The sequence below is a fragment of the Bos mutus genome, chromosome 21, assembly GCF_027580195.1.
Source record: "Bos mutus isolate GX-2022 chromosome 21, NWIPB_WYAK_1.1, whole genome shotgun sequence".
Lineage (NCBI taxonomy): Eukaryota > Metazoa > Chordata > Mammalia > Artiodactyla > Bovidae > Bos > Bos mutus.
In genome coordinates, this window is record NC_091637.1 from 5,978,694 (window position 1) to 6,005,394 (window position 26,701).

Here is a 26,701-nt window from a genome sequence, read left to right on the forward strand (position 1 = left end):
ACGCTTGGTTCCTGGTGGTTTACCTGGCCACCTGCTGGTCCAGTCTCTCTCTTGGTTTTTACCTTGTATAATCCATTTTGCCACATGCTTCAAAATGCTGCCCTCTCAAAATTCTGCCTTGGCTCTTTACTGGCAGAACTCCCATCTTTTTCAAAAGGAACCACCTCCAGGATGGAAATGCTTAGTCATGTGGCCGCCGGGGAGACCTGGCATCATTAAGCAGACAGTCCCACTCAAAGTCTGTTTTCGTATCAGGTGGCTTAGATTTGCCCCACAGTTTGTATAATTACATCAGAAACTACCTTTTGAAAACAAACTGTTGACTCTGTTTCCAAACCAACACTACTCAGGTTTTCCAGACTCAGCTTGCAACAAGCCTTCAGGAATTGAGACAGAAACAAATTCTACTGGACTATTTACTCCCCAGATGGTCTCAAGAAATCTGTGGAGTTGGGCCAGATCTGGGCACTCTGGTCTTACATGTTGTCTCAGGAAGGACCGCATGCAAACCACTGAAATGTTTGGTTATACTGCCTTTTAAGACTGTGAAAGATCTCCTGGGAAAAGAATGCCACCATTGCCTTCTCAGGGTTCAGGAGTTCTTGTGGCTAACTTTGGATGGCTCATAATTACTGATTCGATGTCTCCTTCCAAAGAATGGGGATTGTGACAGCTTGTGTATCTGTAATCAAAGGACAGTTTGTCCTCCACGCCACCCGAAGTCTCTACTTGGAAGTTCTTATCATCCCCATTAATTTGTGGTCTCTGGCAGCCGGCATCTGTTTAAGATTAGGTGATGCCCGAGAGATTCCCAGGCCACCTCTCAGTAAGAATCTCCTGAGGAGACCAGCTCTGCAAGTGAGCAGAGATGGCTCCCACGATGGCCCTAAGCCTGTTACAGTTTCCAATAAGAGCAAAGGGAGCTAGTTCCCATGGCTGACGTAGTGCAACAATCCACACACTAAATCTACTGCAGATATACATTTGAAAGTTGATTCCTGGGACCTAAGAACCTGTGCACACTTATGTGTTCAGTTGTCTGACTCCTGCAACTCCGTGGACTGTAGCCTGCCAGGCTCCTCTGTCCATGGGATTTTCCAGGCAAGAATACTGGAGTGGGTTCCCATTTCCTCCTCCAGAGGATCTTCCGGATCCAGGGATTGAATCCACATCTGCTGTGTCTCCTGCATGGCAGGCAGATTCTTTACCCGCTAAGCCATTGGGGAAGCCTTTACCTAAGCCATTTCTCTGTGATTAGATTGTTTCCTAATCTAAGTCACTGGAACAAATCCTCCTGTCCTGAGTTAAAAGCAGTCATTCAGAGGGACTAAAAGAGGAAGTGAAAGACAAGATAAAACCCAAGATAGCAGTATCACCTGTTAGCACATGAAGTTGCTTTTCTAGCAAACACCAAGATGGGTCTATTTCCCTTCTTTCCCCAAAGCTTGCATAAACTGTGAGTGAATTGTCAGCCCGTTAAAGCAAATGCACAGCCGGGATTCATTCAGACCATGATAAACAAAACTCGGGGAACGCAACAACTGCCACAGCTGAAGTTCCTGCCTTCTTGAACATTAATCACTTTTCTCTCTTGAAATGTGATTGCTAGTTACTTCCAGTTTCTAAACCTAGAAATGAGAGGAGCCCGTCTTCCTCTGAAGGGAAATCCATTGTCCCCTAACTGAGGTGTGCTCATTGCTTGAGAGGTCAGGAGTGCCCATAGAGCCATGGGGACCTGCATTTGAAACCAATTACGTACATGCACACACAAATTATACGTGGCTACAAAATTGCATGAAATTAGTTTCATATGGATTCTCAATTCACCAGTCTTATTCCCATACTGAGATAATAAAGATCTCTTTTAAAGAGTTGTTTTTTTTTTTTTTAAAAAACTGGAGGCATTTTTCCAAATGTATTACCGCAAGTCTATTTCTTGGAGAAGTGGATGTTTATTCAGTTTGGGCTGCTCTTAGCACCCCACCCCCACCCTGCAACTCCAGCCTTAGGAGGGCTGGGAGATGCTTGGGTGGGAGAGTGACTCCTGTCGTCTGGCACACAGTCTGCTGGCCTCCCTCAGGTCAGATGGAGCACCTTCTGCCTCCAGCTCCCGCTGACCTGCTGTCCCAGAACCGCAGCCTGGACGTGAAGTTGCTGGCCAGGAGTGCCACCTGGTTCCAAGCCTGGGCTGAAGATGTACCACCAACAGGCAGGCCATTTGAAGTTCCCACAAGAGAGCTTCTTTCACACCATTAAGTACACGTAGAAAAATAAAGCCCATACAGCACCTCTGTGCTTCCAAGGCTTGTCAAATGCATTACCAAACTAAGAGAAGGCCCCTCTACCTGCCCACTGGCCAGGATTTCAGACCCCAGGGTCCCCAGGCTGCAGGATCATGGCTCCCCCATACCTCACTGCCAGCTTTAAGCCCTGTGCCAGGCCTGTGCCACCCTGTGGGCATTGTCGTGATCCTAGCTCCCATGGTACAGGAAGGCTCCTGCATCCTTGACAGGCATCCACAAGGTTCCCTTGTAGGGACTATGTTTAACCTGGAGCCTGCCTTACACATGGCAGTGACTGGTGCTTGGGGCATGAAGAGTGGCATTCATTTGCAAAGGAGTCACCCTACCTGTTCAGATGCCTGTTTAGAAAAAGCCGTATATTTGTGTCTTTCTCACCCACAAGGGCAGTTTCGTGGGTGATTACATGGAGCATGTAAAGTGCAGTTAGAGCACTCAGACTGGCTTATCCCCAAATCCCTCATCTAAACCAGTCCTCTCTCCAGTGGAAAAGAGTAGAGCTCCCTGCCAATGGTTTACATATGCTCCAGCCCCCGAGTTGAGTATCTGTGGAAACCAAAACTGAAATAAAGGAGTGCCCCTGGCATGAACCTGTTTTGAAACCCCCAAAAGAATGGGCTATCCCTGGTGGGAAGACAGCCACAACACGGGTTGGCTTGCAAATTCAGCAATCCTGTGGGCTTTTGCTCTATTTCAAAGTGGCCTTTTATTTTGCTACTGATGCAGGTGTTGTTATTTCATGACCAAAATTACGGAATTCATTATGAATACACCATTCCTGTAAACTACACCACTGAAAATCAAAGTGAACCAGAAAAACCCCAGGACTCCTTGTTCATCTGGACCCACAGCGGCTGGGAAGGGTGCAGTGTGCAGTGTGGCGGAGGTGAGCAGCAGGGTTGTGGGCTCACTGGGTGTGGGGTTTTACCAAACAGAGGAGAAGTGAATTCAGGGCACTCTGTGGCGGGTGCACATTGCCTGGGAAAGGCTGGCCACATAAGTAACTTGTATTTCTGTGGAATGTAACTGCATCCTGCTGCAGATTTCTCTGGGCAGGGTCTTCTTCCAGACTCCTCCAGGCTGAAGTTGCGTCCATGTGGCTGCTTTCCCTACGGCCTTTGATGCTGATCGGAGTGGAGGTTTGACTAATGTGTAGCTGTGTCACAAGTATGACAGGTGACCCTGGGAGTGCACAGAACAGACTTGCACCTGTTACGCTTGGCAAAGGGTGCTGGAAGATGTTTCTGACCTTCAAATACCCTTTCCTTTTTGCTACAGTCACCAGTGGAAATACATGGAAACCAATGGAATCAACAGTAATATAATGCAAAGAAAAGTCCTCCAACTCCAGTGCAACACTCTGGGTCTGGGTTCTGGCTTCATGATTTGCCTCCATTTATTAGCAGATGATGTATTCTCTCTGTACCTAAATTTCCTCACCTCCAAAATAGGATGATCAGCCCTCATGCCCACTGCAGGAGGAAACTCAAATACTATAAACATCAATATGAACAAAGAACATCATAGTCATTACAGTGTTGTTTAGGAGGAGTGAAGGGAAGCATTCTGAACTCTTAGCCAACAGCGCCCTGACAGGACACAGAGCGGGGTCATGGGATGGATGCAAGGCAGGTAAATGTTGATGGACAGAGTTAGGACAGAAGGTTGACCTGGACCCTGGAATGCCAACCCAGAGGTTGGGCTGGCAGGTAAGACGCGGGCATGGCACTGGTCCTGCAGGGCTAATGGCACCAAACTTCCTCTAGGCCAACTTGCTGCAAACTCAGCATGGCCCCAGGACAAGAGTTAGCAGGCTTCTCTGGCTGGGGGTACGGGGTGCTGTTCTGCTGCTGTCACTATCACAACCCTTTATGGCACCAATGACTCCCAGCTCCCTGACCTGCAGCCCAATCCAAAATCTGGCTTGAGGCATCTCTGTGCTTTCTATGCTCACTCAAGTTCAGGGCTGTACCATGACAAATTCCCCAGAAGATAGACTGATTGAGGAGCATGGGATCCATATAGTTGTGCTTGCTGCTGCTTCTGCTGCTAAGTCGCTTCAGTCGTGTCCGACTCTGTGCAACTCATAGATGGCAGCCCACCAGGCTCTGCTGTTCCTGGGATGCTCCAGGCAAGAACACCGGAGTGGGTTGCCATTTCCTTCTCCAATGCATGAAAGTGAAAAGTGAAAGTGAAGTCGCTCAGTCGTGTCCAACTCTTCGCGACCCCATGGACTGCAGCCTACCAGGCTCCTCCGTCCATGGGATTTTCCAGGCAAGAGTACTGGAATGGGGTGCCATTGCCTTCTCCAGCAGGGTGCTTTGGAAACACCCAAAAAAATGAACGTGTAGTCAGCTGGGGTTAGTGAGGCTTCCCAAGAGCAGGTGATGCTCAGGCATGAGCAGCAGTTGATAGAAAAATTTTCAGGTGGGTCTATGTCCTTCAGACAACACTTCCTGTTTCTCGCTTCTCTCCAGAAAGCAGGAATTCTGTAATAAGTAACTGTCATCTCTGGTGAGGGCTGTTGTACAGTTGTTTAATCAAGCCCAGATCTCCATAGACTTCAAATGAACAGATATAGAGACTGGTAATCTTTGTTAGAAATTAGAGACCCAAATCAGAACTTTGGCCACAGTGAGCCCCAAGGTGTCCAGGAACACAGCTGATCTGAAGCGTTGCTTCTCTCTGATCCTCTTCTAGGGTCTTTCTCCTGCCCCTACTACCCCTGCCCTGTCTCACACACCCTTATCCCTAAAATTATGATCCTCCCTCTCTGACAACCCACAGGCGTTAGAAGAGTCAGTTTAAATGACAAACTGATCACAAGACGCATCTGAACATTCCTCCACACGGTGAAGAAATGGCCTTTCCAGGAATGTGTTCTGTGGCCTCTCAGTTCTGTGTACTTTGGTTTCCAGGGGAACGCAGAAGCATCGTGTCATGCACACGGATTGTTAACAAGACCACAACTCTAGTGAACGACAGTGACTGCCCTCAGGCCAGCCGCCCGGAGCCCCAGGTTCGAAGGTGCAACTTGCACCCCTGCCAGTCACGGTAAGGAGCTCTGTTCTCAAGCTTGGATCCTTCAGGGTCAGAGCAGCAGAACCCATGAATGGGGTGCTGCACAATTAATACCAGTCTTACTCTGAGTTCCATTGTTGTTGCTGAGTGATTTTTTGATTGTTCAAAATACTCAATTTCTGGCTACTAAGCCATAACTTTGATAGCAGTATATAGTCCTCACTGGAAGGTGTCTCATAGGGGACCATTAAGAACATCTCATGAAAAAAAGAAATAGCCATCTCCACACACTTTCACCTGGCACATGTCACCTCCTCCAAGTTACTCTGTCTTGGAGAAAAAGGAACTCAGAGTATGAGCACCTGTGAGTAGGTGTTAGTGATTCTGATTGGTTAGTGTTTGTGATTGGTCTGATTTAGTGGCTGAAATTGACATCAGTAAGTTATTTATTGTCTGGGATCCATCAGAACTTCTGTTTCCAACCCTAGCTTTCATGGCCATGTACTCCGAAGTGCATTCTCTTGGGTTGTTAACCGAGATGAATTGTGTGGAATGTGTTCATCAGTTAAGCCTCCTTATTTCCATCTTAGTGGGACTTTGCATCTGATTCTGTTGTATTATGTAATATCACGCCTGGCCTCCTGTTCTGCCCAGCGTTGAGGTATGTGGCTTTTGTTTTGTGGTTCTATGCATCCAGTTAAGGCATGTATAGCTTTTGTAAAGAGGCTAGACTTTTTTTTTTAATTAATTAATTTTTTTATTGAAGGATAATCGCTTTAAGGCATATACCCTGAGGAAAGCAAAAATGAAAGAGGCTGGACTTTTAACCGGGCAGTTTTTTGGGTTTCTTAAGCTCAGTTTGTACCACTCACCTGGTGAAAAGTATCACAAAGCATTTTGTTTTGTTTCTGACCCTCTTTTCTTTGTCAAACTGATAAAATGTGTGTGAATGAGAGAGGGAAGCCAGAAGGGAAAGCAAGGTGAGATGTGATTTTATGTGGTCCTTGGAAAATTAAGAATGAAATTTTCTACCCGAATGGTGAAGGGCATGAGAAACAGCTCACTTCTAGAAGTCTTGAGAATTTGGATGTGAACAGCCATCTTGCAAACCTATCCGTCGATTGATCGATTTATCAATCAGTCACACACATGTGGGGCTAAAGAAAGAAGAACTTGCCACTGTAAAGACGTAGGTATCAGAGAGGCCACAGCTTCTTTTGCTGAAAGTAGAGACAGCTGGCTCTTGTGATATGATTAGAAAGGAGAGTAAGTGACTCTAGAAGAGACCTTAGCATAGGTTCAAGGGCATAATTGAGCAAGAACGATCCTAGGGACCCAGTCAAGAATTATATTCTACAGTCATTTATGTTTTCATATTATTTTAGTATCAAAATCTTTTTATTTTTTTAACTTTTATTTTATTTTTAAACTTTACAATATTGTATTAGTTTTGCCAAATATCGAAATGAATCCGCCACAGGTATATATTTCGTTTCTGTGCATAATTTTTAAAAAAAATCTTTTTAAATTATGCACAGAAACGAAATATATGAAACATGAAATCAGAGTTGGTCTGATTGACTTGAGATGCACATATAATTGGGAAGAGTGGTTCAGTGCCCTTAGCCTTCCCCTCATCTCAGTTGGCCCAGAGCACCTCTGTGAAATACCAAGGGGTAAAGTTTAAAAACTATCAGTCAGGGATTCTGTTTCCCATAATGATGGAAGAGCTTATATTGGACAAACCCTGAGTATTCTCCTAGAATGATATTCTAAGGCTATGCTGATCAGTGCTTCCTTCCCTGGTGGCTCAGCAGTAAAGAACCTGCCTGCAAAGCAAGTTTGATCCCTGAGTTAGGAAGATCCCCTGTGGGAGGAAATGGCCACCCACTCCAGTATTCTTACCAGGAAAGTCCCATGGACAGAAGAGACTGGTGGGCTACAGTCCACGGGGTCACAAAGAGTCAGATGCTACTGAGCATGCATGCATACATGCATGCTGATTGACTGACATGGTAGCCACTAGCTAGTCCAAATCAAGATGTGTTATAAATCCAAAATACACACCTGACTTCAAAGAATTAGTCTGGAAAGAGATTATATAATATTAATTTTTAATATTTATTACATGTTAAAATAATTATATCTTGAGTGTGTATGTATGCAGTCGCTCAGTCGTGTCCAACTCTTTGCGACCCCATGGACTGTAGCCCACCAGGCTTCTCTGTCCACGGGATTTTCCAGGCAGAATACTGGAGTAGGTTGCCATGCCCTCGGCTCCGGGGTATCTTCCCTACTCAAAGATCAAACCCATGTCTCCTGTGTCTCCTGCATTTGGGGAAGATTCTTTACCTACTGAACCATCAGGGAAGCCTGTTGTATTTTGAAGACATTGGATCAAAATGCAATATATTAAAGTCACATTTTTCTTTACTTTTTTAATGTGGATAATAGAAAATTAAAATTATGTGTGTGGCTCATTTTTTGTGTGTGTATTGGACAGCACTACTATAATTAACATAACAAGATACAATCCAAAATTATTAGACTTACAAAGAAACAGAAAAATGTGATCCATACTCATGAGAGAAGGCAATTAATAGAAATTGACTCCAAGATAACATATATGTTGGTATTAGCAGACAAGAGCCCACAGAGCTTAGGCCTGCAGTCTTGCTGTGTTTGAACACAATTCAAGTCGAACACACTTTAGATTAAAAGTAATCTCACACTCTGTTGCTGGGAAAGATTGAAGGCAAACAGAGAAGGATACAGCGGAGGATGAGATGGTTAGGTAGCATCACCGACTCAGTTCAGTCGCTCAGTCGTGTCCAGTCCATGTCCAGTTCTAACTGTTGCTTCCTGACCTGCATACAAATATCTCAAGAGGCAGGTCAGGTGGCCTGGTATTCCCATCTCTTTCAGAATTTTCCCCAGTGTATTGTGATCCACACAGTCAAAGGCTTTGGCGTAGTCAACAAAGCAAAAATAGATGTTTTTCTGGAACTCTCTTGCTTTTTTGATGATCCAGCAGATGTTGGCAATTTGATCTCTGGTTCCTCTGCTTTTTCTAAAACCAGTTTGAACACTGACTCAATGGACATGAATTTGAGTAAACTCCAAGAGATAGTGGAGGACAGAGGAGCCTGGTGTGCTACAGTCCATGGGTTCACAGAGAGTTGGACACAATAACTAAACAACAGCAACTTCAGAAGGAAAGAAAAGAAAGTGAGGTCGCTCAGTCGTGTCCTACTCTTTGCAACCCCATGAACTATAGCCTACCAGGCTCCTCCATCCATGGGATTTTCCAGGCAAGAGTACTGGAGTGGGTTGCCATTTCCTTGTCCAATCTTAGTGTCTCTTTAGAACAGGGTCAGAAAACTTTTTCTGTGAAAGGCTAGAGAGTAAATATTTTTGTTTTGTAGGCTGTGTATGATTTCTGCTGTCTGTTTTTTGTTTTGTTTTATAACCCTGTTAAACGTAAGAACCATTGTTAGTTCCCGGGCTGTACAATCTGCAGGCCAGCCTTGGCCCATGAATGATAGTTTGCCTTAAGTTATTGCCTACCCTTGTTTTGCCCACTGAGATGATGGGATCACAGCCTCAGCATGAGCCCTAGCTCTGAAGACACCACCTTAGGGAATGTATTCTCTTGTCATACAAGGGAGGGCACCGTGTTATACTGAGTTACTTTTCATTGCCCAGTTATTCAGTATGTGTGTTCATGAGCTTCAGTCAGTGTCCAGCTCTTTGCGATCCTATGGCCTTGCAGCCCACCAGGCTCTTCTGTCCATGGGATCTTCCCAGGCAAGAATACTGGAGTGAGTTGCCATTTCCTTCTCAGGGGATCTTCCCAAGCCAGGGATCAAACCCACGTCTCCTGTGTTTCCTGCATTGGTTCTTTTACCACTGAGCCACCAGGGAAGCCAGTGCTCTCTTTATAACCATCCAGCGTGACCCTCAGCACGCAGTGTAGAGTCAGTGATTTCATTTATTCAAAGTGTGTTTATTGAATAAATTCACTTGGCTTTGCTCTTGGTACCAATGTATACAGAGGTGAAGGACAGGCAAAGTCTTTACTGTCAGCCAAGCAACAGCAACAACAAACTTGATAAACATTCGGCTTCCCCTTCCCCCCACTCTCCTTTTGGTCCCGCCCCCTTTCATTCCCTCGCCAACTCTGTGAAGTCATATGCATCAGACTGGAAGAATGAATTGAATTTGCCAAAACAGAGTAGGAAATAAAATTGATGAAAGAGAAGACAGCACCTGGAATTTGCCTCAGAGCCTAGAAAAGAAATTCCCGGATGCCTATCCTAGTCTGCTTGTATTTGTTGGTTTGCTTATTTGCTTATTTTGAACCATCTGACTTCATACTGATTCTTAAAGTGGACACTTGAAAGTGAAGTATCATGACTCATCACAGAGTATTTATTGTTTGGCTAAAGAAATGTGTGATCTGATAGATTTTAAAACTCTTGCAAATGCTACTTTTATTTATTTATATACATACACACATATGCACAATTACATATATAAGTGTATATGTATTGTGTACAGATATTTTATATATATACACACACACAAACATTTAGACAGTAAAACTTGAATTATTACCTGGCATGATCTAGCTGTCATGCATCTTTCTTAAAAGTATAGAGTAATATGGATTTAGGCTAGTAAGTGAAGAGAAGTGAGGATCTTAGAAAATGAGTACCAGACAGAGAGAGATATAATCGTAAATGAAAACTGAACTTAGGTCAGGGGGTGGGGTTTGGAGAAGTGTGCGGTCTGGAAAAAACAGGTGCTTCAGGGGGTTGGGAGTGAGCACGATTGGAAGTCAGAGCCTGTGGTTGGAAGAAGAACCCAGAACCCAATGGTATAAACGTTATTTAAAAAGCCAAAATGTAGTGTGCTGTTGAATCTGGCAAGATGAAAGAGTCTTTCTGTATTATTGTTACTCTTTGGCCTTTAAAACAACAGAGATGGTTGTCTTTTTCCCGTGTTTTTTTTTTTTTTTTTTTCCCCTGATCCCCCTTTAATTTTCTTCAACCTTTTTTTTTTTTTTCCACTGAGTTCCCGACAGTTTCCTTTACCTTCCCAACTCACACCATTAACACCTCTTTATTCTAATCCTGCCCCTCGCTCTGTGGATCCTTCTCCCAAACCCTGCCATAACCATGTGGAGTCTGGAATCTGGCATGCAGGGCAGACAGCCTCTCTCCAGTATCTTGCACAGCAGCACAAACACATCAGCAAACCTGGACCTGACATTGGTAGGAGAGGCAGAAATCGCAGATCAGCTCAGCTGTTGTGACTGTGGCCAGCAGCCCTCACCTTGCTGACCACAGTCTGCAGGGAAGAGGCCCCGCCGTCATCTGGCATTCAGTGAGCAGCCCAAGCGGCCCTGTGTGCCAACTCCTTAAGACCCAGTTCCAGGTAGTCCTGGAGCAAGGAGGGGGGCTATGACAGCAAGATGTGCTCAGTCTGGAACACATAGCCCATGTATGACCGGATTTAATATTTTTGCAGTCTTTTAGAGCTTATTGGCTACTTGAAAAGGCCATTCTGAGCTATTGGATATTTCCCTGTAGTATTTATGATTTGAATTTCTTCCCAGGCAGTACATACTGTACTGTACATTGAATTAGGGTGATTCAAGAAAGAATATTCAATATCTTACTGGCAACAGAATTGAATTGAATAGTTGTCTGCAAGGAAATGTATTTGGATTTTAAATTTGTCCTCTTTGCTCAATTATTTTATCCAGTTTGCCTCATTTTAGGTTAAAACTGAATGTAATTCCTCATGTTTTTATGAAAGCATGGTTTGTGTGTGTATGTGATCCTGATTTAAGAATGAAGCCTGTAACATGTGGCCCTAAGGTACTGCCAATATCTGAAAAGATACCATTGTTTAATCCATTTCTAGCTTGTCTAAAACTTAAAGCTTTTTTTTTTTTCTGCTTTCCTCTAAAATAAAATAGGTAAGTCTAATCGTCACTCCTCTGTTCACTGTGCCTTGAATGTAGGAGAGTGGAGGAGGCTGCCTGTGGCCCTGCCATGTGGCCGAACAGGAGCCGGCTACTTGGGAGAGCTCTCAGATAGGGAGGGCGGGCCTGCAGGCAGCAGTAAGAACCTCAGAATCTCTGGAGCGCTGCTCCGGACTTTCAGGCTCAGCCACTCTCCAGACACTTGAACACGTGGTTAGAGGCTTGGAATGAGGGGTGCCCCACAGTCCCTGTGAAATAAAGGAAAAGTGCCTGAGGGGGAAAATGGAGAATAGCATCAGTGATCCATTATATGCCTATTCAGTAGTATGTGAATGGTGAGGAAAAGTTTAGTTCAAAGAATTCCAAAACGTCTTTCTGGCACTACCCAAATTCTAGAACCTCAGTTCAGTTCAGTTCAGTCGTTCAGTCACGTCTGACTCTTTGCAGCTCCACGAACCGCAGCACGCCAGGCCTGCCTGTCCATCACCAACTCCTGAAGTCCACCCAAACCCATGTTCATCGAGTCAGTGATGCCATCCAACCATCTCATCCTCTGTTGTCGCCTGATCCTCCTGCCCTCAATCTTTCCCAGCATCAGGGTCTTTTCAAATGAGTCAGCTCTTCGCATCAGGTGGCCAAAGTATCTAGAACTTCACTTGTATTTAAATTAAATAGTATTGTTTTGAAGCTTTTACTTGTCTAAAGTAGGAAACATTGGAGAAGAAAGGATTCCGGAGTCTTGTCTTAAAGCTTCTGTTTTCTTCCTTTCCTCCATACTTAAACTCTTTGACCATTTGAATATCCCTCCCTTTGATCATCAGAGACAAGAGACTTCCCAGATACCAGTTTCACAGGTAACCAAATTCTGTTGATTAATGCTTCCCATGTGGTCCCAGGGTCTGTTAGGAGGGCCTTCTCTTTCCTGAGTTATTAAGTACTCAATATCTGCATCTGATTTTTATGTCACAATTACGGGAAAAAAATACAATTAGAATTCAACAACAGAAAGAAATTTTGGAAAGTCATAAATGCATAGAAATTAAACAAAACACTTTATAAATAACCAGTGAGTGAAAGGGAATTGCTATTTCAAATCCTGAAAGATGATGCTGTGAAAGTGCTGCACTCAATATGCCAGCAAATTTGGAAAACTCAGCAGTGGCCACAGGACTGGAAAAGGTCAGGTTTCATTCTGATCCCAAAGAAAGGCAGTGCCAAAGAATGCTCAAACTACCGCACAATTGCACTCATCTCACACGCTAGTAAAGTAATGCTCAAAATTCTCCAAGCCAGGCTTCAGCAATATGTGAACCGTGAACTTCCTGATGTTCAAGCTGGTTTTAGAAAAGGCAGAGGAACCAGAGATCAAATTGCCAACATCTGCTGGATCATGGAAAAAGCAAGAGAGTTCCAGAAAAACATCTATTTCTGCTTTATTGACTATGCCAAAGCCTTTGACTGTATGGATCACAATAAACTGTGGAAAATTCTGAAAGAGATGGGAATACCAGACCACCTGACCTGCGTCTTGAGAAATCTGTATGCAGGTCAGGAAGCAACAGTTAGAACTGGACATGGAATAACAGACTGGTTCCAAATAGGAAACAGAGTACATCAAGGCTGTATGTTGTCACCTTGCTTCTTTAACTTATATGCAGAGTACATCATGAGAAACACTGGACTGGAAGAAACACAAGCTGGAATCAAGATTGCTGGGAGAAATATCAATAACCTCAGATATGCAGATGACACCACCCTTATGGCAGAAAGTGAAGAGGAACTCAAAAGTCTCTTGATGAAAGTGAAAGAGGAGAGTGAAAAAGTTGGCTTAAAGCTCATCATTCAGAAAACGAAGATCATGGCATCTGGTCCCATCACTTCATGGGAAATAGACGGGGAAACAGTGGAAACAGTGTCAGACTTTATTCTTTGGGGGCTCCAAAATCACTGCAGATGGTGACTGCAGCCATGAAATTAAAAGATGCTTACTCCTTGGAAGGAAAGTTATGTCCAACCTTGATAGCATATTCAAAAGCAGAGACATTACTTTGCCAACAAAGGTCCATCTAGTCAAGGCTATGGTTTTTCCAGTGGTCATGTATGGATGTGAGAGTTGGACTGTGAAGAAGGCTGAGTGCCAAAGAATTGATGCTTTTGACCTGTGGTGTTGGAGAAGACTCTTTTTTTTTTCTTTTCTTTTTATTATTATTTTTTTAATTTTATTTTATTTTTAAACTTTACATAATTGTATTAGTTTTGCCAAATATCAAAATGAATCCGCCACAGGTATACATGTGTGGACGACCCAGAGGGATGGTATGGGGAGGGAGGAGGGAGGAGGGTTCAGGATGGAGAAGACTCTTGAGAGTCCCTTGGACTGCAAGATCTAACCAGTCTATTCTGAAGGAGATCAGCCCTGGGATTTCTTTGGAAGGAATGATGCTAAAGCTGAAACTCCAGTACTTTGGCCACCTCATGCGAAGAGTTGACTCATTGGAAAAGACTCTGATGCTGGGAGGGATTGGGGGCAGGAGGAGAAGGAGACAACAGAGGATGAGATGGCTGGATGGCCTCACTGACTCAATGGACATGAGTCTCAGTGAATTCCGGGAGCTGGTGATGGACAGGGAGGCCTGGCGTGCTGCGATTCATGGGTTCGCAAAGAGTCGGACACGACTGAGCGACTGAACTGAACTGAACTGAACTGAAACGGAAATCATAGAAAATTTAGAAAATACTTTCAGATGAACGTAAAGGAAATCACACCATGCCAAAATTTAGGGAAGGCAACTGAAGCAAACTTTAGGGAGAAATGTATAGCAGTAAACACTATATTTAAAAAGAAGAGGAATCCCAGACAGTCCAGTGATTAGGACCCCATGCTCCCACTGCAGGGAACATGGGTTTGATCCCTGGTCAGGGATCTAAAATCCCTCATGCCTCAAGGCAGGCCTTGCAGAAATAAAATAGATCTGTAAAGGAATGCCATGAACAATTGTATGCCAGTAAGCTGTACGTCAGTAAATTAGATATTGAACGTGAAATGGACAAACTGCTAGAAAGATGCAAGCTTCCCAAACTGAATAAAGAATAGAAAGAATAGACCTATAATAAACAAAGAGATTAAACTACTAATCAAAACACTTTCTACAAAGAAAAGTCCAGGACTGGAAGCCTTCACTTATGAATTTTACCAAATATTTAAAGCAGAGTTAACACCAACCCTTCACAAACTCTTCCCAAAAGATGAATTAGTAGGGGACACATTCCAATCCAGTGCATTCTATGAGAGTAGTAAAACCCGGATACTGAAACCACACAAAGACATCACAAGGAAAAAAGAATACTACAAACCAATATTTCTCATGAATATTAATGCAAAAAAAATACAAGCAAACTGAATCCAGCAACATATTAAAAGGATGGTATACACCATAACCAATAGGACTTATCCCAGGAATACAAGGTTGGTATATCATCTGAAAATCACTTAATGTAATATACTTTATCAATAAAATGTTTTTTAAACAAAATGATCATTTCTGTAGATGTGAAAACAGACTTTGACAAAATACATGACTGTTTAAAAAAAAAAACAAAACACTGAACAAACTAGATTGAAAAAGAACTTCCTAAGCCTGGTATCTTGCAGCCATGAAATTAAAAGACGCTTACTCCTTGGAAGGAAAGTTATGACTAACTTAGATAGCATATTAAAAAGCAGAGATATTACTTTGCCAACAAAGGTTCGTCTAGTCAAGGCTATGGTTTTTCCAGTGGTCATGTATGGATGTGAGAGTTGGACTGCGAAGAAAGCTGAGCACTGAAGAATTGATGGTTTTGAACTGTGGTGTTGGAGAAGACTCTTGAGAGTCCCTTGAACTGCAAGGAGATCCAACCAGTCCATCCTAAAGGAGATCAGTGCTGGGTGTTCATTGGAAGGACTGATGCTAAAGCTGAAACTCCGGTACTTTGGCCACCTCATGCGAAGAGTTGACTCATTGGAAAAGACCCTGATTCTGGGAGGCATTGGGGGCAGGAGGAGAAGGGGACAACAGAGGATGAGGTGGCTGGATGGCATCACCGACTCGATGGACATGAGTTTGAGTAAACTCCGGGAGTTGGTGATGGACAGGGAGGCCTGGCGTGCTGCAATTCATGGGGTCGCAAAGAGTCAGACACGACTGAGCGACTGAACTGAACTGAAGCCTGGTATCTACAAAATATTCTATATCTACAAATACATACAGATATCTATAAAATTTTCTGCGTCTACAAAACCCCATAGCTCACATCATACTTTATGATGAAAGACTGAATGCTTTACCCCTAAGATCAAGAATAAGGTGCAAATGGAATATTACTCAGCCACAAAAAAAGGAACGAAAATGGGTCATTTGTAGTGTTGTGGATGAACCTAGAGTCTGTCATACAACATGAAGTCAGATAGAGAAAAACAAATATTGTATATTAATGCATATATATGGAATCTGGGCAAATGGTACTGATGAACCTGTTTGCCAGGCAGGAATAGAGATGCAGACATGGAAAATGGACATGTGGATACAGCAGAGGGAGGGGAGGATGGGGCAAATTGAGAAAGTAGCATTGACATATATGCACTACCATGTATAAAATAGATAGCTAGTGGGAAGCTGCTGGATAGCACAGGGAGCTCAGCTCTGTGTGCTGTGATGATGTAGAGGGGTGAAATGGGGTGGGTGGGAAGAAGGCTCAAGAGGGAGGGAATATATGTACACATACAGTTGATTCCCTTTGTTGTACAGTGGAAACTAACACAACACTGTAAAGCAATTATGTTGTTGTTGAGTTGTTAGGTGTTAGTCACTCAGTCATGTCCAACTCTTTGCAATCCCATGGACTGTAGCCCAGCAGGCTCCTCTGTCCATGGAATTTTCCAGGCAAGAATACCAGAGTGGATTGCCATTCCCTTCTCCAGGGGATCTTCCTGACCCAGGCATCAAACCCGGGTCTTCTGCATTGCAGGCAGACTCTTTACTGACTGAGCCACTGGGGAGTTGAGTTGTTAAGTCATGTCCAACTCTTTTGTGACCCTGTAGACTGTAACCCACCAGGTTCCTCTATACATGGGATTCTCCAGGCAAGAATACTGGAGTGGGTTGCCATTTCCTTCTCCAGGTGATTTTCCTGACCCAGAGACTCACATCTCCTGCATTGGTGGGTGGATTCTTTACCACTGAGCCACCAGTGGGAAGCCCACTGAAATTATGCTCCACTTTCTCTTAAAACAATATTGATGATATGTAGCTAAAAAGTAAAAAGAATAAGGTAGAATGTCTGTTCTTGCCACTGCAGGGCCCATGGAAAGTTTAGAGGGACGCAGTTCTCTGTGGTTGTCCAGAAAGAGAAGTGCTGGTTACATAGAGACACATGGGACTTAGGACTATACAGTCCCTCACTGACACACTTTTGATGTGACACCGTGCTCTGTGAATCAATATGAGAATTGTGCTGTTTCCCCAGGAGAACTTTGATCTTGAAAACCACACTTCCTAGAGCTTCTAGAGCCGGGTGCTCCAGCAGGAGACTCAAGGTACCCCTTACCTAACAAGGTGAACTGCTCAGGGTGCCCTGTGCCTGCACCTCAAAAGTACACTCCATCGACCTCTTCCTCCCATTGAAGATAACCAAGTGGGGTAGGACTACCTGCTTCACTCAGGACGTGGCTGCAAAAGGAACTCCTGCTCCACCAGCCTCCCAAAATGAATGAGGCCACCAACTTCTAATCTCACTGGACATTGTCTTTGGGAAGGTAAAGTGTTGGACTCAAGAACATCAAGGTTTTTGATACCAGGCAACAAGAATTGAATCTAAAACTATACCAAAAAGACAAGCATATATAAATAGGATGTGGAACAGCTCCCCAAATTGAAGCAATGGTGAAAAGAATTTTGGAGAGGGAGTCTCAGAGGCAACTGCAGTGGAGCTGCTCCACTGAGAGTCCAGCTTCCTGGAGAAGATCAGATGGGCGTGGCTTGGCTCACATGCCCTCCAGTGGCATGATGTAGACACCCAAAGGAAAACTGAGGTATTCTTATCAGAAAAAGGAAGGCGACACTAGGCAGGCAAAAGCAGCAGACGTGTCCTCCACCCCAAACACATAGAGACATGCTGACATCATGATCAAACCAAGACTAGGAAAGACCATCCAGTGGACGCTGTCCAGCTAGGATGAGTGCCGGCAAGTCTATTAGCAGGAGGGCTACTGTACTGGAAAATTCCTGTGTCCTGGTGAGAAAGGCAGCCTGTCGGGAATGTTGCTCTTGGATGTGAACTTTCAACATCAGCAGCCATGTGATTCTCAAAGCATGAGAGTTTTTTTTCCAAACTGTGAGTCCCTGGGTGTGGTACAACCTGTTACCAAACCCAAGCTTCTCCTGGTTATTTTAACCCCCAAATCGTACCAACACAAACGCCAGTAATGGAGTGTAACCTGATCAGGTGTGATGGCTGAGAAGAAATGCTGCCAGGCTGTGATCTCATCAGCTGCTGGTTGAGCCCTATTCACTGTCCTTTTGCTTTCCTACTGCAAATTCAGTTTGTTCCTATAAATCCCAGAGAAATGGTTTTTTTCTCTCAAAAGAATATTTGAAAACAAATTTATTGTAGAAACAGAGAATCTTAAAACTGAGGACCTGTGTTCTTCTTGCTAAGATGTAAATTATGGAGGTGGCAGAAATCCAGGGTAGAGTAGGAGTGAGCCAGTCTGTCCCTGCCTGTCAGTAGCAAGGAGAGATGGTGGGGAGTGGCTGGGAAGTTGGGGCTGTCACCCCATCTTACAGATGAAGATTTCAAGACACTTGGTTGTTGAGTAACTTACTCAGGGTCATACCCATAGCAGGTAGGACTCAAACCAAGCTTTTCCTACTTTAAATCTTTCATACTTTCTGCTATGTCATTTTCATTTTAAAAGTAGTACAACTTGCTTCTACCGTGGCATGGAAAAGAACCCTTTTTGACTAGGGCACCTGTAAGTAGATATTTTATTTATTTTTTTAAATTTTATTTTATTTTTAAACTTTACAATATTGTATTAGTTTAGCCAAATATCGAAATGAATCCGCCACAGGTATTTTAAAGTGGAATGGGAGAGATCAGCAGATGGTGTTGTAGTGACCTTGGGTTCAGAGGGGTTTTGTAGGGGAGCCATGGTGGTTCCCTTGTCTGGAAGTGAAACTCATGGTTTTATTTTTTTTAACCTTTTTTAAAAAAGCAGTTTACTTATTTTAATTGGAAGATAATTATTTACAGTATTGTGATGGTTTTTGCCATATATCAGCATGAATCAACCACAGATATACATGTGTCCCCCCAACATGAATCAACCACGGATATACATGTGTCCCCCCCACCGCCACCTCCCTCCCTACCCTGTCCCTGTGGGTTGTCCTAGAGCACCGACTTTTGGTACCCTGCTTAATGCATCAAACTTGCACTGACCATCTATTTTACATGTAGTAATGTACATAAAAGAAAGAAAGAAAGTGAAGTCGCTCCGTCATGTCCGAATCTTTGCAACCCCTTGGACTGTAGCCTACCAGGCTCCTCCATCAATGGGATTTTCCAGGCAAGAATACTAGAGTGGGTTGCCATTTCCTTCTCCTGGAGATCTTCCTGACCCAGGGATTGAACCCAGGTCTCCCACACTGTAGGCAGACACTTTACCATCTGAGCCACCAGGGAAGTCCAGTAATGTACATATTTCAAAGCTAGTCTCTCAAATCATCCCACCCTCACCTTCTTCCACTGAGTCCAAAAGCCTGTTCTTTACATCTATGTCTCATTTGCTGCCCTGCATGAAGGGTCATTGTAACTGTCTTTCTAAATTCCATGTATATGTGTTAATATGCCCTATTTGTCTTTCTGTTTCTGACTTACTTCACTCTGTATAATAGGCTCCAGTTTCATCCACCTCATTAGAACTGACTTAAATGCATTCCTTTTACAGCTGAGTAGTATTCCATTCCAGTTGAACTATTTCAGACCCTAAAAGATAATGCTGTTAAAGTGCTGCATTCAGTGTGCCAGCAAATTTAGAAAACTCAGCAGTGGCCACAGGACTGGAAAAGGTCAGTTTTCATTCCAATCCCAAAGAAAGGCAATGCCAAAAAATGTTCAAACTACTGTACAATTGCACTCATTTCACATGCTAGCAAAGTAATGCTCAAAATTCTCCAAGTGACGCCTCAACAGTACATGAACCGAGAACTTCCAGATGTTCAAGCTGGATTTAGAAAATGCAGATTTTGATTTTTTTTTTGATTTTTGATTTTGAACCAGAGATCAAATTGCCAACATCCATTGGATCATAGAAAAAGCAAGAGAGTTGCAGAAAAACATCTACTTCTACTTTATTGACTACGCCAAAGCCTTTGACTGTGTGGATCATAACAAACTGTGGAAAATTCTGAAAGAGATGGGAATACCAGACTACCTTACCTGCCTCCTGAGAAATCTGTATGCAGGTCAAGAAGCAACAGTTAGAACTGGACATGGAACAATGAACTGGTTCCAAATTGGGAAAGGAGTACATTGATGCTGTACATTGCCACCCTGTTTATTTAACTTATATATAGAGTACATCATGTGAAATGCCAGGCTGGATGAAGCACAAACTGCAATCAAGATTGTTGTGAGAAATGTCAATAACCTCAGATATGCAGATGATGCCACCCTTATGGCAGAAAGTGAAGGGGAACTAAAGAGCCTCTTGATGAAAGTGAAAGGGGAGAGTGAAAAAGCTGCCACCAGAAAATTACTATCATAATCAATCAATACATTAATCAATAAATAAATTAGCATTATTTATTACTATGCTAATCAATAAATTAGCATTATTTATAATGACCATGGAAGAATTGATGCTTTTGTTTTTTGTTTTTTTCTAGTTAATAGAGTCAGAGAAAAACATTTTTTTTTATTTTATTTTTAAACTTTACAATATTGTATTGGTTTTGCCAAATATTGAAATGAATCCGCCACAGGTATACATGTGTTCCCCATCCTGAACCCTCCTCCCTCCTCCCTCCCCATACCATCCCTCTGGGTCGTCTCAGTGCACCAGCCCCAAGCATCCAGTATCGTGCATCGAACCTGGACTGGCGACTCGTTTCATACATGATATTATACATCTTTCAATGTCATTCTCCCAAATCTCCCCACCCTCTCCCTCTCCCACAGAGTCCATAAGACTGATCTATACATCAGTGTCTCTTTTGCTGTCTCGTATACGGGTTATTGTTACCATCTTTCTAAATTCCATATATATGCGTTAGTATACTGTATTGGTGTTTTTCTTTCTGGCTTAATTCACTCTGTATAATAGGCTCCAGTTTCATCCACCTCATTAGAACTGATTCAAATGTATTCTTTTTAATGGCTGAGTAATACTCCATTGTATATATGTACCATAGCTTTCTTATCCATTCATCTGCTGATGGACATCTAGGCTGCTTCCATGTCCTGGCTATTATAAACAGTGCTGCGATGAACATTGGGGTACACGTGTCTCTTTCCCTTCTGGTTTCCTCAGTGTGAATGCCCAGCAGTGGGATTGCTGGATCATAAGGCAGTTCTATTTCCAGTTTTTTAAGGAATCTCCACACTGTTCTCCATAGTGGCTGTACTAGTTTGCATTCCCACCAACAGTGTAAGAGGGTTCCCTTTTCTCCACACCCTCTCCAGCATTTATTGCTTGTAGACTTGTGGATCGCAGCCATTCTGACTGGCGTGAAATGGTACCTCGTAGTGGTTTTGATTTGCATTTCTCTGATAATAAGTGATGTTGAGCATCTTTTCATGTGTTTGTTAGCCATCTGTATGTCTTCTTTGGTGAAATGTCTATTTAGTTCTTTGGCCCATTTTTTGATTGGGTCATTTATTTTTCTGGAGTTGAGCTGTAGGAGTTGCTTGTATATTTTTGAGATTAGTTGTTTGTCCATTGCTTCATTTGCTATTATTTTCTCCCATTCTGAAGGCTGCCTTTTCACCTTGCTGATAGTTTCCTTTGTTGTGCAGAAGCTTTTAAGTTTAATTAGGTCCCATTTGTTTATTTTTGCTTTTATTTCCAATATTCTGGGAGGTGGGTCATAGAGGATCCTGCTGTGATGTATGTCGGAGACTGTTTTGCCTATGTTCTCCTCTAGGAGTTTTATAGTTTCTGGTCTTATGTTTAGATCTTTAATCCATTTTGAGTTTATTTTTGTGTATGGTGTTAGAAAGTGGTCTAGTTTCATTCTTTTACAAGTGGTTGACCAGTTTTCCCAGCACCATTTGTTAAAGAGATTGTCTTTAATCCATTATATATTCTTGCCTCCTTTGTCAAAGATAAGGTGTCCATATGCGTGTGGATTTATCTCTGGGCTTTCTATTTTGTTCCATTGATCTATATTTCTGTCTTTGTGCCAGTACCATACTGTCTTGATGACTGTGGCTTTGTAGTAGAGCCTGAAGTCAGGTAGGTTGATTCCTCCAGTTCCATTCTTCTTTCTCAAGATAGCTTTGGCTATTTGAGGTTTTTTGTATTTCCATACAAATTGTGAAATTATTTGTTCTAGCTCTGTGAAGAATACCTTTGGTAGCTTGATAGGGATTGCATTGAATCTATAAATTGCTTTGGGTAGTATACTCATTTTCACTATACTGATTCTTCCAATCCATGAACATGGTATATTTCTCCATCTATTAGTGTCCTCTTTGATTTCTTTCACCAGTGTTTTATAGTTTTCTATATATAGGTCTTTAGTTTCTTTAGGTAGATATATTCCTAAGTATTTTATTCTTTCCGTTGCAATGGTGAATGGAATTGTTTCCTTAATTTCTCTTTCTGCTTTCTCTTTATTAGTGTATAGGAATGCAAAGGATTTCTGTGTGTTGATTTTATATCCTGCAACTTTACTATAATCATTGATTAGTTCTAGTAATTTTTTGGTGGAGTGTTTAGGGTTTTCTAAGTAGAGGATCATGTCATCTGCAAACAGTGAGAGTTTTACTTCTTCTTTTCCAATTTGGATTCCTTTTATTTCTTTTTCTGTTCTGATTGCTGTGGCCAAAACTTCCAAAACTATGTTGAATAGTAATGGTGAAAGTGGGCACCCTTGTCTTGTTCCTGACTTTAGAGGAAATGCTTTCAATTTTTCCCCATTGAGGATAATGTGTGCTGTGGGTTTGTCATATATAGCTTTTATTATGTTGAGGTATGTTCCTTCTATTCCTGCTTTCTGGAGAGTTTTTATCATAAATGGATGTTGAATTTTGTCAAAGGCTTTCTCTGCATCTATTGAGATAATCATATGGTTTTTATTTTTCAATTTGTTAATGTGGTGTATTACATTGATTGATTTGCGGATATTGAAGAATCCTTGCATCCCTGGGATAAAGCCCACTTGGTCATGGTGTATGATCTTTTTAATGTGTTGTTGGATTCTGATTGCTAGAATTTTGTTAAGGATTTTTGCATCTATGTTCATCAGTAATATTGGCCTGTAGTTTTCTTTTTTGTGGGATCTTTGTTTGGTTTTGGTATTAGGGTGATGGTGGCCTCATAGAATGAGTTTGGAAGTTTACCTTCCTCTGCAATTTTCTGGAAGAGTTTGAGTAGGATAGGTGTTAGCTCTTCTCTAAATTTTTGGTAGAATTCAGCTGTGAAGCCGTCTGGACCTGGGCTTTTGTTTGCTGGAAGATTTTTTTATTACAGTTTCAATTTCCGTGCTTGTGATGGGTCTGTTAAGATTTTCTATCTCTTCCTGGTCCAGTTTTGGAAAGTTGTACTTTTCTAAGAATTTGTCCATTTCTTCCACGTTGTCCATTTTATTGGCATATAATTGTTGATAGTAGTCTCTTATGATCCTTTGTATTTCTGTGTTTTCTGTTGTGATCTCTCCATTTTCATTTCTAATTTTATTGATTTGATTTTTCTCCCTTTGTTTCTTGATGAGTCTGGCTAATGGTTTGTCAATTTTATTTATCCTTTCAAATTACCAGCTTTTGGCTTTGTTGATTTTTGCTATGGTCTCTTTTGTTTCTTTTGCATTTATTTCTGCCCTAATTTTTAGATTTCTTTCCTTCTACTAACCCTGGGGTTCTTCATTTCTTCCTTTTCTAGTTGCTTTAGGTGTAGAGTTAGGTTATTTATTTGACTTTTTTCTTGTTTCTTGAGGTATGCCTGTATTGCTATGAACTTTCCCCTTAGGACTGCTTTTACAGTGTCCCACAGGTTTTGGGTTATTGTGTTTTCATTTTCATTCGTTTCTATGCAAATTTTGATTTATTTTTTTATTTCTTCTGTGATTTGTTGGTTTTTCAGCAGCATGTTGTCCAGCCTCCGTATGTTGGAATTTTTAATAGTTTTTCTCCTGTAATTGAGATCTAATCTTACTGCATTGTGGTCAGAGAAGATGCTTGGAATGGTTTCTATTTTTTTGAATTTACCAAGGCTAGATTTATGACCCAGGATGTGATCTATCCTGGAGAAGGTTCCATGTGCGCTTGAGAAAAAGGTGGAATTCATTTTTGGGATGAAATGTCCTATAGATATCAATTAGGTCTAACTGGTCTATTGTATCATTTAAAGTTTGTGTTTCCTTGTTAATTTTCTGTTTAGTTGATCTATCCATAGGTGTGAGTGGGGTATTAAAGTCTCCCACTATTATTGTGTTATTGTTAATTTCTCCTTTCATACTTGTTAGCATTTGTCTTACATATTGCATTGCTCCCATGTTGGGTGGATATATATTTATAATTGTTATATCTTCTTCTTGGATTGATCCTTTGATCATTATGTAGTGACCGTCTTTGTCTCTTTTCACAGCCTTTGTTTTAAAGTCTATTTTATCTGATATGAGTATTGCTACCCCTGCTTTCTTTTGGTCCCTATTTGCATGGAAAATCTTTTTCCAGCCCTTCACTTTCAGTCTGTATGTGTCCCCTGTTTTGAGGTGGGTCTCTTGTAGACAACATATATAGGGGTCTTGTTTTTGTATCCATTCAGCCAGTCTTTGTCTTTTGGTTGGGGCATTCAACCCATTTACATTTAAGGTAATTACTGAAAAGTATGATCCTGTTGCCATTTACGTTATTGTTTTGGGTTCGAATTTATACACAGTTTTTGTGTTTCCTGTCTAGAGAATATCCTTTAGTATTTGTTAGAGAGCTGGTTTGGTGGTGCTGAATTCTCTCAGCTTTTGCTTGTCTGAAAAGCTTTTGATTTCTCCTTCATATTTGAATGAGATCCTTGCTGGGTACAATAATCTGGGCTGTAGGTTATTTTCTTTCATCACTTTAAGTATGTCTTGCCATTCCCTCCTGGCTTGAAGAGTTTCTATTGAAAGATCAGCTGTTATCCTTATGGGAATTCCCTTGTGTGTTATTTGTTGTTTTTCCCTTGCTGCTTTTAATATTTGTTCTTTGTGTTTGATCTTTGTTAACTTGATTAATATGTGTCTTGGGGTGTTTCACCTTGGGTTTATCCTGTTTGGGACTCTCTGGGTTTCTTGGACTTGAGTGATTATTTCCTTCCCCATTTAGGGAAGTTTTCAACTATTATCTCCTCAAGTATTTTCTCATGGTCTTTCTTTTTGTCTTCTTCTTCTGGGACCCCTATGATTCGAATGTTGTAGCGTTTAAGAGATTGTCCTCATTTCTTTTAATTCGTTTTTCTTTTTTTCCTCTCTGATTCATTTATTTCTACCATTCTATCTTCTAGTTCACTAATCCTATCTTCTGCCTGTTATTCTATTTGTTGCCTCCAGAGTGTTTTTCATTTCATTTATTGCATTATTCATTATATATTGACTCTTTTTTATTTCTTCTAGGTCCTTGTTAAACCTTTCTTGCATCTTCTCAATCCTTGTCTCCAGACTATTTATCTGTGATTCCATTTTGATTTCAAGATTTTGGATCAATTTCACTATCATTATTTGGAATTCTTTATCAGGTAGATTCCCTATCTCTTCCTCTTTTGTTTGGTTTGGTGGGCATTTATCCTGTTCCTTTATCTGCTGGGTATTCCTCTGTCTCTTCATCTTGTTTAAATTGCTGAGTTTGGGGTGTACTTTCTGTATTCTGGCAGTTTGTGGAGTTCTCTTTATTGTGGCATTTCCTCGCTGTGTGTGGGTTTGTACAGGTGGCTTGTCAAGGTTTCTTGGTTAGGGAAGCTTGTGTTGGTGTTCTGGTGGGTGGAGCTGGATTTCTTCTCTCTGGAGTGCAATGAAGTGTCCAGTAATGAGTTATGAGATGTCTGTGGTTTTGGGGTGACTTTGGGCAGCCTGTATCTTGGGGCTCAGGGCTGTGTTCCTGTGTTGCTGGAGAATTTGCTTGGTATGTCTTTCCCTGGAACTTGTTGGCCCTTGTGTGGTGCTTGGTTTCAGTGTAGGTATGGAGGCGTTTGATGAGCTCCTGTCAATTACTGTTCCCTGGAGTCAGGAGTTCCCTGGAGTCAGGGTTTGGACTTAAGCCTCCTGCTTCCAGTTATCGGTCCTATTTTTACAGTCTTTTCAAAACTTCTCCTTCTATACAGCACCATTGATAAAACATCTACATTAAAGATGAAAAGTTTCTCCACCGTGAGGGTTACCCAGAGAGGTTCACAGCATTACATGGAGAAGAGAAGAGGGAGGAGGGAGTTAGAGGTGACCCGAATGAGATGAGGTGGAATCAACAGAGGAGAGAGTGGGCTAGCCAGTAATCACTTCCTTATGTGCACTCCACAACTGGACTGCTCAGAGATGTTCACGGAGTTATACAGAGAAGAGAAGAAGGAGGAAGGAGACAGGGGTGGCCAGGAGGATAAAAGGGGGAATGAAAATGAGGGAGACAGATCCAGCCAGTAATCAGTTCCCTAAGTGTTCTCCACCGTCTGGAACACACAGAAATTCACAGAGTTGGGTAGAGTAGAGAGGGGTTAGGGAGGAGACACAGGCGACCTGGTGGAGAAAAAGGAGAGTCCAGAGGGAGAGAGAGCAGTCAAGCCAGTAATCTCGCTCCCTAGTGAAAAATGAGTACTGAAGATTGGGTTCTTAAAGGTACAAAATTGGTAACAAATACATAAAAGCAGAAATTAAAAATCTAGAGTAGAGTTTGGAATTTCAAAAATACAATGTTAAAGAAAAGAAGAAGGAAAAGAAAGAGAGAAAAAACAAACAAACAAAAACAAAGTCGCAAAAATTATAAAGAAAATATAGGTACAAAATTGATAACAAATACCAAAAAGCAAAAGTTAAAAATCTAGAGTAGAGTTTGGAATTTCAAAAATACAATGTTAAAATAAAGAAGAAGAAGAAAAAAAGAGAGAGAGAGAAAAAAAAAACAAAAACAAACAAAGTCGCAAAAATTATAAAGAAAGTATAGG

The 26,701-nt window shown here is 41.9% G+C and overlaps 1 protein-coding gene across 4 annotated transcripts in view; it reads left to right on the top strand.

Annotated features, from left to right (window-relative positions):
* Positions 1 to 26,701, top strand: part of ADAMTS17 (ADAM metallopeptidase with thrombospondin type 1 motif 17) — a 406,417-nt gene that overhangs the window by 320,326 nt on the left and 59,390 nt on the right. For all 4 annotated transcript variants that reach the window (XM_070358154.1, XM_070358156.1, XM_070358155.1 and 1 more), the window contains 2 exons: positions 3,027 to 3,186; positions 5,219 to 5,354. In XM_070358154.1, coding sequence (XP_070214255.1) covers positions 3,027 to 3,186; positions 5,219 to 5,354 — 296 coding nt within the window. The remainder of the gene's footprint in view (positions 1 to 3,026; positions 3,187 to 5,218; positions 5,355 to 26,701) is intronic.